At 38.2% G+C, this 12,315-nt stretch overlaps 1 protein-coding gene across 1 annotated transcript in view; it reads right to left on the reverse strand.

The window, feature by feature from the left end:
- Positions 1 to 1,049: 1,049 nt before the first annotated feature.
- Positions 1,050 to 12,315, reverse strand: part of cabp7b (calcium binding protein 7b) — a 33,787-nt gene continuing 22,521 nt past the window's right edge. The window contains exons 2-5 of the mRNA XM_047372082.1: positions 2,874 to 3,017; positions 2,675 to 2,787; positions 2,083 to 2,230; positions 1,050 to 1,971 (exon numbers count right to left, since the gene is read on the reverse strand). Coding sequence (XP_047228038.1) covers positions 1,844 to 1,971; positions 2,083 to 2,230; positions 2,675 to 2,787; positions 2,874 to 3,017 — 533 coding nt within the window. The 3' untranslated portion in view covers positions 1,050 to 1,843. The remainder of the gene's footprint in view (positions 1,972 to 2,082; positions 2,231 to 2,674; positions 2,788 to 2,873; positions 3,018 to 12,315) is intronic.

Genomic DNA, 12,315 nt, shown 5'->3' on the forward strand with positions numbered 1-12,315 from the left:
AAAATATATCATGGCACAAAGGCTCATTTGTCAGAATGAGAAACTCAAAAGAACACCAAATTCAAGTATGGCAGATATGTGCCGGTAGCCAGGAAATGGCTTCCGGCACAACAGCTAATCAACCATATCAACAATGACAACAGACAGAGAGAGGTATCCCAATCATTGTGGTTTTTAGTATAACTGACCATCAGTGGGACCCTTTGTGGGGTTCCTTGGGACAACATTGTTGTAAATAAGCGCCGTTTAACTAAATAATCTGAACTGAAACCATTTGTGTAGTTATGCTGCTATAGACTTAGGCTGCTGGAGGACATAATGACCACTTTCACCCTCTTCGCTACATTCTCACACTACTCTCCAATTTTGCATTATTTGCTGTTATTTCAGCTTTTAATCTTGTTCTCTCTATTCTCTTCTTTTAGTGTTTAAACCTTTCTCTCTCCTAGACATGGTGATTGACTGAGCTTAACTGTAACTAACTGTATGTGTTCTCTTTCAGACTCTAACCTTGAAAACTGGCTCAGAGTTTATCTGTTCTTTCTTTCTAGGTGAAACAACTAAAGGAGCCACATCCATTAACATTTACTTTTCCTTCTCATAGAAAGTACTCCTGGATCAGTGCTTCTGTGTTCGTTTTGTGTCTCTGCTCTGTTCTCTCAAACCCTAGTCGGTCGTGGCAGATGGCCGCACACACTGAGCCTGGTTCTGCTGGAGGTCTCTTCCTGTTAAAAGGGAGTTTTTCCTCTCCACTGTTGCTACATGCATGCTCAGTATGAGGGATTGCTGCAAAGTCAACGCCAGTGACTGTCCACTGTCTCTACATGCTCATCCGGGAGGAGTGACTGCCACAAGTCACTGACTGGATGCAATCTGCTGGGTTTCCTTAGACAGGAAAACTTTTTATCCAATTAGAATAAAAAGCTAACTCCGACTGCACTGTTCAATGGTTAGGATTAATTGGAATGTATGTACCTGACTGTTGTGAAGTGCCTTGAGACAACATGTGTTGTGTATTGGCGCTATATAAATAAACTGAATTGAATTGAAGTGAAGTGAATTGAACTTTGACTGTAAATATAGGCAACATTTGGAGTTATTTTGTAACTATTACCTAACCCAACATAAATCTGCCTAAAAGAGAAGTTCTCTCATTTTTCTGATTTTGAAGAGCGCATAGCAGAAATGAGCCTTTGTATTAAGTCATATTGAACATCATGGATAAATAATTCAAGGTACCTAAATACTCTAGGACTCCGATCAACTTGAAAAAGTGAAGTATAAATGTTAAACACACACACACACACACACACACACACACATCTATATATGTATATCTATTTAGATATACATGGCTTTAAAACGTTTTTACCAGGTTTGCCAATGTGTGTCTTGTTTTAACCCAAAATTCAATAATATGTGGTTCACATTGTTATTGCTTTATTACTATCATTTGTACTTTATTTGGTGCATTCCAGATGGAAGGATGCTTCACAGATGGACTGAAGGATTTTATGCACCACAGCTACTGTTACAGCACGTATTGTACACTGAAGCTCTAAATGTCTAAAGTTACTTTCTGTTTTCTGCTCTGATTTCTTGGCCAACATGTTTGAAACAGTAATCAGCCCTTGTAGTTCCTGTCTCTTTTTCATCATGGTAAGCTGTGAGAAGTTATCTCTCACAACCACTGTGTGACATCATTTGATCCTTTATACTGTAGAGAAAAGCTGTGAAAGCATCATTTCAACCAATTAATAAAGAAAATAAGAGTATTTTTTGGTTAATGGTTTTCTTTTCTTCCCAACCTAGGATTATGTGTTGTCCTGCTGGCAACATTAATTTACTTCATTCCTCTACGGAGCATTTGATTTGCTGCAATGAGCATGACGCTGATGATGAATGCTATCGCGAAGGCACAAATCAGGCTTTTACGCACGCATGTGTGTTTTTCCTGCTGCGTTGGGCTTGCTGTAAAGAGATTTAGGAAAAGAGAAACAACATTAGAGCATCCCTGTGTCTTAAAACAGCTTCAACATATGAGAGAACATGAAAAAAGAGGAGAACATTGATGAAACATACTATCAATATCCACATGAGACTCTGGACTGTTCAGGTGGTTTTCCTCAGTCATGATGATGTTCTCAATGTCTTTCATGGTGAGATGGTCACGGAAAGTGTCGTACAGCAGTCTTTTCAACTCATCCACTGTCAGTTTTTGCATGTCACACTGGGAACACAGAAAACACCAAGAATGGTCTAATTAGAAGGAGAAACTTCAGCTTCAGTCTCCTGTCCCTGATCGGTAGCTTTGATCAGGAAACAGACTTGAACCCTGTCCAAAAAAACAACTCAGCTCTGTCTTAGCTATGGCTCAATTTCTGTGTTTTTGCTATCTTCCAGAGACAGCTAACCAAATTTTTGTTTGAAAATCAAATGTGTTGCATCCTTATCTGTGAATTTTTGAAGATAAAATTATAATCATTTACAATAAAATCTGGTGTTAAAATGAATTGATCATGCAACAAGAAAAAAACAAAAAAAAAAATTGCAGAAAAAAAATGTGCTGTTACAATATATATTGCAGTTTTACAATTTGAAAGCAGCAGCCTACTCTCACTAATTGTACTGGTGAATTATTATTATTTAAATGACTTATGATGACTGAGTCTACCTTCCAAAACACAGAATCAAAGTCTGCTCCGTGGAATTTATCGGGCATTCCAGCAGCAGAGAGCTTAGGACCAAGCAATGTGACAAATTCCTCAAAGGCAACCTGGCCATCACCTGATGAAACAGACAGAAATACAAACATGTCACACCGGAGCTCATGTGTCAGAGAGTCTGCAGCAGAAAGAGAGTAAGAGACACACCATCCATGTCAAGTCTTTGGATGATAACTTCCAGCTCCACCTCATTCGGCATGTAGCCCAGCGAGCGCATGGCCATTCCCAACTCCTGCTTGGAGATAAAGCCATTCCCATCTCTGTCAAATACCTTGAAAGCCTCCCGAATCTCTGTAGAAAAGAGAGATGGAACAAGCATGTTCATATAGTGTTATCAGTTCATACTGCTTTTTCACAATCTCCGAAAGCCTGGTCAGTCAGACGTGATGAGCAATACAAAGTACAGTTTACATGAGAAGCAGCTTCGGCAGCCTTTGCAGAAAAATTCAGGCAGTTAATTTTTATCACAGTCTCCCTTACTGAGATAGGGTTAGAAGCAAATATGCTGCATTGTAAACAGAAAGGGTTTATTGAGACTTTACTGTGAGCCCCAGTCCAGACAAAAACCATATTTGCCTTTTTGTCAAAGTAAGAGCTCATGTAAGTTTGACACTGTTACTTTTCTAACTTCCTATAACAGCTAGCTCTGCTGCATTGCAAATTGCACCTAAACTGAACTAAGAAATAACACTTCAGTTTCAGCTGTATTATTTTCTATAAAAGGAAATCAGGTTCCACAAGTTTAAGCACATTGGTTTAAGAAAAACAGTTGAAACCAGACATTTCCTTACAACGAATAAAGACAACATTCTTATCTCACTTACTGAAAATAAATTAGTACATTAGTCCTGTTTTAGGTCAGTTAGGATTACCAAAGTTACTTCTGTTAATATCAGATTTTATTTTCAACTTCCTCCAAATTCAGAGCTGACAGAACTGCTGTAGATTTGTAGGCCACCTTGCTTGAACATGCGGTTTTAGGTCTGTACAAAACGTTTTCTATGTGATTGAGACCAGGGCCTCGTGATGGATGCTTTTAAACACTGACTTCGTTGTCCTTAAGCCATTTTGTAACTAATTTGGCAGAATATTAGGATTAGGCTCTTTGTTCATTTGGAAGACCTATTTGTGACTAAGCGTCAACTCAATGGCTGATGTCTTGAGATGTTGCTTAAAAATGTACTTATAATATCACAATGCCATCTATTTTGAAGTGACCAGTTCCTCTTGCAGCGAAACCCCGACACAACATTATGTTACCACACATGTACTTCACAGTTGGGATGATGTTTATCAGACCTCAGTACATGTCTGCAGAGATTCTTTGTCTTTCTGTGTATTTGCAAACTGTAATCTGTCCTTTTATTTTGCTTTTGAAGGAAATTGATTCTTCCTCTCTGAGTGGCCTTTCAGCCCTTGTCGGTACAGGATTCATTTCACAGTGGGTAATTACACTCTCTTACCAGCTTAAGCCAGATTCATAATATGGTCTTTTGCTTTGTTCTGGGGTTCATTTGCACATTTCACACCAATATATGTTCATTACAATGGTATTTATACTTGCAATTGTTCGAAAAGATGAACATAGCACCTTCAGGCATTTGGAAATTGTACCCAAGGATGAACCAGACTTGTCAAGGTCCACAATTATTTTCTTCATATCTGATGTAATCTCTTTGATGATGTCAGTTGGTTGAAAACAGCTGTTAAACAGGACCTAAAGCTACTGGCCAATTTTTGAGATTTTCTGTAAAATCACTGACACTTGCTGTCATCTACACTATATAACAACATAAAAAGAATTTCTGTTTGGTCTGCTATTTTGTTCTAAACAGTAACTGTACCTAATCATAATAAGAACTACCCTCCTGTTTCCATGCACACCTGCCTCTGGTGACAACACTAAAGGCAAAAGGCAACAAATTAGAGTTTTTTTTCTATATTTCCATTTGTACTTTTCTTGTTGTCTTTCCTCTTAGTTCGAAGAGCCCTTCTTCTGCTGCTTTCACCCCTACTACAGCAACAGAAACAGTCCCAGTTTGTAAAAAAGTATTTCATTCTGATATCCTGGTTGGACAGAGCTAAAGGTTGCACTCACAAACTCCAGCTACAAGAAACGAAATGTCACAGAATAACTCGAGCCTCACCCCACTTTGGCGCAATGTGGTTGACAATAAACACATCCTAAACTCCGTATTCTCAACAGCAAGTATGGACGCCTACTCAGCACTCAGGGGCACCAACTCTCTATTGACTGCACAAGCATAAAGGAATACAACTATAGTTTTTTATGGTGCTCTTACACCCTGTTTGTAATGCAAATATGGCCCATATTAATAATTATATTAATATATTAATATTAATAAAGTCCACTGTTTTTAATCAAATACCTCCTTTAAAGGTGTTTACTTTTATTTTGTTTATATTTTGCTTCTATTCTTACTTTTGTGAAAATGATTGTGAAGCTATGATACCTATAATTAGCCCAATCCTACCAGTTGGTCCAGTCATTCATTCACATATCAGACAGCCTCTATCATCACCATCATTCCGGTACACACCAGATAGCAGTCACTGTGAGGACTGAAGACAAATCATGAAACCGTTTAAATTGATACAAGCAGAATATGAAGTTCTTCCTCTTTTTATGAGTAGCAAAGGTACACAAACACCAACGAGAATCAAAATCTGATTCAACAACATGAAATTAAACCCCTTGCAAATCAATTGTAGCTTGACTGCTTCAGAATCTTTCAGAATATGCTGTATATCATTATCTCCCATAATTTGAATTAATCTCATCTGATTAGCTGAATTCCTGTGTCTTTTATGATGTCAACAGCCCAAATAAACAGAATGCTCAATGATAGTTATTTCAACCTGGAAAGACTCACAAAGGGAGAAACAACGAGATAATGATTAGCAGGTTTATTAATGAAAATGATCTATTTGGCGCTCGGATCCTGGAGGAAGACGTGTAGTCTGAGGATGACATGAGCTAGAAAGGCCATTTTAGGATTAGGATTAGGCACGTCTTCCCCCCGGGAATCCAATCCTGGTGGTGGAGTGGCCCGAAGAAGTTTGTAAGGAATATGAAAGCCAGATGATCGAGAAAGAGGAGGAGCAGTGTCGAAGCTCAGCAACAAGCAATGTCTTCCATGCTGAAGGTCTTTAAATATAATGTCTTGGGAGATGATTGGACAAGGAGAAGAGCGGACCCGTCTCTGATTGGAGCGTTATGGAGGAATAACCAGGCGGAGCGGAGGCGGTGAAGGAGTCTTCCATGTTGAATTTTTGTTAAAAACTCCATTTCCTTCAGCACACTTTTGTTTGTAAAAACCCTGATTTTGAAATCTATTATTTATTAGCCAGCTGTTTTAATTATTAGTGTTCATTTGTTGTTGGGAAAAATACACCCCACTGGACAGTACCTTTACAAAACTGTTTCTACATAAGTGGATAGGAGGAGTATATGAGATGTGTTTTTGTGATCTTTATGTAAATTTAAGCTTGAGAGGTATCTTTTGCAGGAGATTAGGGGCCAAACACAAGCTACCAGTTATTATGGATAGGATAACAGCACAATACAAAAAGAAACTGAAGCAGAACTGTAGAAGATTTTTGCAAGATACAAGGAAAGAGAAATTTATGCAACATTTATTGTTCTATGAATTTATATCATGCAAATATCATGCTCAGGAAACATGTAAAATTAATATGAAACAATAAAGTATTGATCAAAGCAAATGTTTGTGATCTGTTCCAGGTTTAATTGAGTTCTTCTCTGTGGTAATTTGTTATTTTGGAGATATTTTGTTTTTATTATTTTTAAAAGTGTTTTTTTTTTTGGCATTCCAAATGTTTTTCCAAATTGGAATGCCAAATGTTTTTTTAGCATTCCAATACAATGAACAATTTATGAATTGGCCATTTGTGTGTTATAAAGGCAGTTTTCCCTCCAAATAAAGACATTAATGGTTGTTTTATTTACATTCATAAGTTGTACCTTCTAAACCACTTGTCACCATTACCAGACTCATACTGGTTCTAACAGGAGGCATTGAGAGGATTTATTTGTTTCTAATTAACTGCAAATCTACTAAATAAGCCAGAAAAGTTTTCATTTGGCTCCTATTACGCTGCATCAAAGTAATCTGTTTTAAGTGATGAAAAACAAGCAGACTTGCACATCAAAGGCATTGACTTTACCAGTTACTGATGCAGAATCTCAAACAAATTGGCCAATTCAAGAAGCAATTGAATAAAAACAGAAAGTGATACCTAAAAAATAAATAATTTTTGTCAGACATTAATACTGTCATAGATAAGGCCTGAGTACACCCCTTTTGGTTCCATAGGAGAAGGGAAGCCAGACATATTTAGTCAAATGCATTGATCAATTGGTCATTGTAAATGTGCGTATTAAAGCAGGAGTTGTTGCAGTTTGTGTCTCTACAGCATACAGGTGTGCATACACAATGCCAAGAAGAAAAGACATCAGCAGTAACCTTAATGAAGCAATTGTTGCTGCTCATCAATCTGGAAAGTGTAATGGGGTTATTTTTAACCAATTTGAAGTCCATCAGTATCCAACAAGAAACATTGGGCAAAAGGAGAACATGTTTAAAACGATGAGACTGAAGCTGAGATTTCTTGCTCTAATGCATGGAAACATGTTTGGTGAAAACAAAGCATATCAACACCATGCCAAGTATCAAGCACAGCAGTGGAGGGATGTGGATTTGGGTCTCTTTTACAGAATCTCCAATCAAATGGTTCCAGATCCAAATGTGAGGCCAGAGCACTGAATCTACAAAGAAAAGAATTAAGGTGCAGCAGGGGCCTAGTCAACGCCCAAGCCTCCACCTGGTTGAATTTCTGTTACCGTGAACGAAAGCAATGTTGTGTAGAATAATAAACCAAGATTCCTCGTCAACAATGTCAGATTTATAGAATCTAGTATAAAATGGCTACTTCAAGTTACTCTAAAGGTGGCGCTATGTTTTTCCTTTAATTGTACTATAAGTCATGGAAATCTTTTTTCTATGGCTGCATAATGGCAATCAACAAGCAATGGGTTAATACAGTTAAAGGCATTTTATACGAAGAACAGATAATAAAATTTAATTCATATGTATTCAGATCTACCTCAGGCTAATCTATAAGTAATCTGGGTTTAGTAATTGTTGGTAATCCTGTTTCAACATGGCAATTACGAAATGTTTAGACTTTTTTGTTAGGTATTGCTTTCAAAACACATTCATTGAACTGTGGTCAAGTGGAGTGCTTTTATTAAAATCTGCATGCTCATATGTAACTTTGCTAAGATAATTTGCATGCCAGCGCTCAAGTGGACAAACACGTTTATCTTGTTTGTACATGAATCACTGGAATTTAGCTCCATAGCATTGTACCCTGTACTGGTTTGAATTCATACACTGGAAAAAAACAATGACAAGAGAAGAGTAAATTGAAGTCATTTTGGTCAAGTGACACGGTCTTTACAGCACCTTTACATATCAAGTGCAACCCATTTGTTTAATTTACAGCAAGGAGCCCTGCTTGAGATTTCTTATCTTACTGAAGCACCATCTAAGATTCAGTGTCGTGACCTCTGGTGCCAGTGACAAATAATGAATTCATTGAGCCAGCTGGGCAGCAGCCACACTATTGATGGATTTACTTGTGAGGGACCAGAAGGACAAACAGTTGCAGCTGTTATAAGGAAAATATGTAATTACATGCTTAAAAATATTTCTTTGCATTTAAATTACTGATAAGCTGTAGAGTTTGGCAAAAAAGTAATTATATGAACATATATGCTATTGAATGTTTAATTATCATGTAAAAAAATAAAGTGAACAGAAATAAAAACATATTATATTAGTCAAAATGACAGACAACAAAAAGTCCAACGCAACCTCTGCTCATACTGGTCAATGGAAGTTTAACATGACACGTCATGGCAAAGAACTCTGAGGATCTGAAAAAAATAATTGTTGCCCTACATGGAAATTGGTTAGGCTATAAAACGACAGTCAACACCCTGAAACTGAGCTGTAGCACAGTGGCCAAGACCACGCAGGACACGTTCTACTCAGAACAGACCTTGCCATAAACGAGCAAAGATGTTGAGAGCACATGCTCAGCGTCATATCCAGATGTTGTCTTTTGAAAATAGAGGTATGAGTGCTGCCTGCATTGCTGCAGACGTTGAAGGGGAATTAATGCCGCATAGCTGTCATCCCATAAGGAAGCCACTTTTAAAGATGATGCACACGAAAGCCTGCAAACAGTTTACTCAAGACAAGCAGACTAAGGACATGGATTACTGGAACCATGTCTTGTAGTCTAATGAAACCAAGATAAACTTATTTGGTCCAGATGGTATCAAGCCTGTGTGGCGGCAACCAGGTGAGACGTATAAAGACAAGTGTGCTTTGCGTACATTAAAGCATGGTGGTGGGAGTGTCATGGTTTGGGTCAGCTTGAGTGCTGCCAGCTGTGGGAAGCTACAGTTCATTGAGGGAACAATGAATGCCAACATGTACTGTGACATACTAAAGCAAAGCATGATACCCTATCTTCGGAAACTGGGTCGCATGGCAGTATTCCAACATGATAACAACCCCAAACACACCTCCAAGATGACCACTGCCTTGTTAAAGAAACTAAACATAAAAATGCTGGACTGGCCAAGCATGTCTCCTGATCAAAACCTTACTGAACATCTGTGGGGCATCATCAAACAAAAGGTGGAGGAGCACAAGGTCTCTAACATCCACCAGCTCTGTGATGTCGTCATGGAGGAGTGGAAGAGGATTTCAGTGGCAACCTGAGAAGCTCTTGTGAACTCAATGCCCAAGAGGGTTACGTAGTTCCTTACAGGGGTGTACTCATTTTGTGAAATATTGTAAATGTGATCTCTGTTTGGTTAATCTGGATTAATTCCTGTCAATGGAAAGATTTTTGGTATTTGACAATAGGCCAAGAAATATTTTTGGGATTAAAGTTGTTTTTATTTTCCATTTTAATACAAATATTACTAAACAAATCTCGAATGAAGTCCAATATAGTCAGAGCAAAAGGTACTTTAATACTTGTAAAGGTTTTTTTTAATACATAACACGTTAAATTGTAAATGCACCCTTCTAAATCCTCAAATTGACCAAAGCATAATGCAAAAGTCTTTAATAAAACCGGCAAACTACAAAAGTATTCGCACACAGATGTAACTACCAGCAGAATGAAAGTGACAAGGAAATACCACGCATCACAATGGAGATTTTACTCAGTTAGCTACAAGCGCTCAGCTTTGATTGTGTCCTTCATCTGACAATCTGCATAACCTTGTAGTGCTACAAACTTTCAACAGCTCAGTGATCTAAAGCCAATGCCAGCTCACTTCTGCTGTATGTAAGCACTGACTAATAAAAAAAGCAGTGTCAGCATTTGCTCTAAAGCTGTGGAAAATGGACTTCTAAAAGGGAAAAAAGCTACTGTTTTAGCCACTGATGCACAATTCAAAAATACTATACAAAAATGATCAATATTAGTATAGGACAATAAGAGTCAAATCTAATTTGTTAACATTGACAATGTCACTCAGCAGCTCTAAAAATACATAAAAAAAAGATGATAAGATGTTACAGTCACAAATATGTACAACAATGACAATAACTTCCATTTTTTTCAAAGGAAGGGCAAACAAGAACTGTTTAGTGGTGTGACAAAGTAGGTTTGACAAACTATTAGAACCTGTGTTTTAAACTGTGATATATCAGAGTAGAGGGTTTATAGGGCGTAAAAATTGGTATACATTCAGTGGCCTTAATCTGGTGCCTGAAACTAAACTTCTCATCCAATAAAGTCAATTAGTGCGTGTCAGCGAGAGGCAGGAACGGTAAGGGCATAGGTTTTCCCTTCAGTGGTAAGAAAATTACTTGCAATCTACGTCTGTGTGTTCAGCAAACTGGGGAAAGTTTAGGAATGGGTGAAATACAGTCAAGAGAAAAACAAAGTTTCTGTGACTGTCAATAAAGTAATGGGAAAAGAAACCATTGAAGCATGTAGAATCCCCTTTAATAGCAACAACTTTATTTTGTTTGGCTTTATCTACAGACTGCATAGTGGTGCAGTTGTTAGCACAGCTGCCTTGCAGCACGAACGTCCTGGGTTTGCATGCTGGCCTGGGGTCTTCTGCGTTGTGTTTGCATGTTCTCCCAATAAATCCATAGGTTCTCTCTGGGTTTTTTTAAAATTTTATTTAACCTTTATTCTACCAGGAAGGTCAGTTGGCATTCTCATTTACAATTGGCCAAGAGACAACATGCCAGTCAGGTACAAGTTAAGAAAAACATAAAACATAGAATTTACAGATGAATTAAATACAAAATCTATACATACATACTTTCTTCCCTCAGTGCAAAAAATTAATATTAGATTCATCCATCCATCCATCCATCCATGCCATGTGATGGACTCATGACTCGTCCAGTGTGTGCCCTGTCTTTCATCCAATGAAAACTGGAGGTTGGCACGAGCCACTCCATGACCCTGCATAGATAAGTATGGACAACAGACTACTACTTTGTCTGTCTCTCATAATATTCAGGAGGAATTTGGTCAAAACTCTTCTTTGCCTCAGTTTATTAAGGGCTGTGAACATAATGTTTACAAACACCTCAATCAAGGTCCCACCACCGCTTTTCAAACAGGTCTAGGTCTGGACTTAGAAAGGGCTGTTAAAACACCTTATGTTTTCTTCTTTTTCAGTCATTCTGTTATAGATTTCCTGCTCTGCTTGAAATCTTTGTCCTGTTTCATGACCCAGGTTTGATAAACATTTGGCTGTTGAAAAGATGATCCTATGACCATGAAACACACCAAAATCATTACTCCTCTTCCTCTAACACCATGCTTGATAATTGGTATGAGGTGTTTGTACTAATATGCTGTTTGGTTTTCACCAAACATGTTGCTGCTTTGGGATCTGTTGTCCTGCCATAGATTGGCGACTTGTCCAGAGTGCACCCTGCCTCTTGCCTCTTGGCTGAAGATTCGCACCATCCCTCCACCTTCATCCTCCTACCAAAAAGAATTTAGCAGGTAAAGAAAATTAATGGATGCTGTTTTCGTTACCACCTACCATGTCTACTTGTATTATCTGCCCAGAAGACCCCACACCCCAAAAGCAAAGAAACTAGACTTATGTTTTTTTCTAATGTAGTGCTTGAACTTTAACATTTGTAACACATTTTAACTGAGGCCTATAGAGTCTGAGATTTTGCTTTTTGTACACTAATCATCAGATTAACTTGCTTGGATGTCCTGTCCTGTACTGGGAGGATAAGCAGCTGTCTTGTGTGCTTTCCACTCATTAAGAAGATTTCTCAGGGCGAGGGCCTTTACCAACCCATGAGGTGACTGTGGCTCAGTAGGAAGAGTAGTTGTCTTGCAATCAGAAGGTTGTAGGTTCAATTCCAGCTTCCTCTTGCCATATGTCAATGTGCCCCTGGGCAAGGCACTTAACTTCAAGTTGCCTACCTATTGGTGTATGAATGTGTGAGCGTTAGTGAGTGAATGTGGC

The sequence above is a fragment of the Girardinichthys multiradiatus genome, chromosome 8 (genome assembly GCF_021462225.1).
Source record: "Girardinichthys multiradiatus isolate DD_20200921_A chromosome 8, DD_fGirMul_XY1, whole genome shotgun sequence".
Taxonomy (NCBI): Eukaryota; Metazoa; Chordata; class Actinopteri; order Cyprinodontiformes; family Goodeidae; genus Girardinichthys; species Girardinichthys multiradiatus.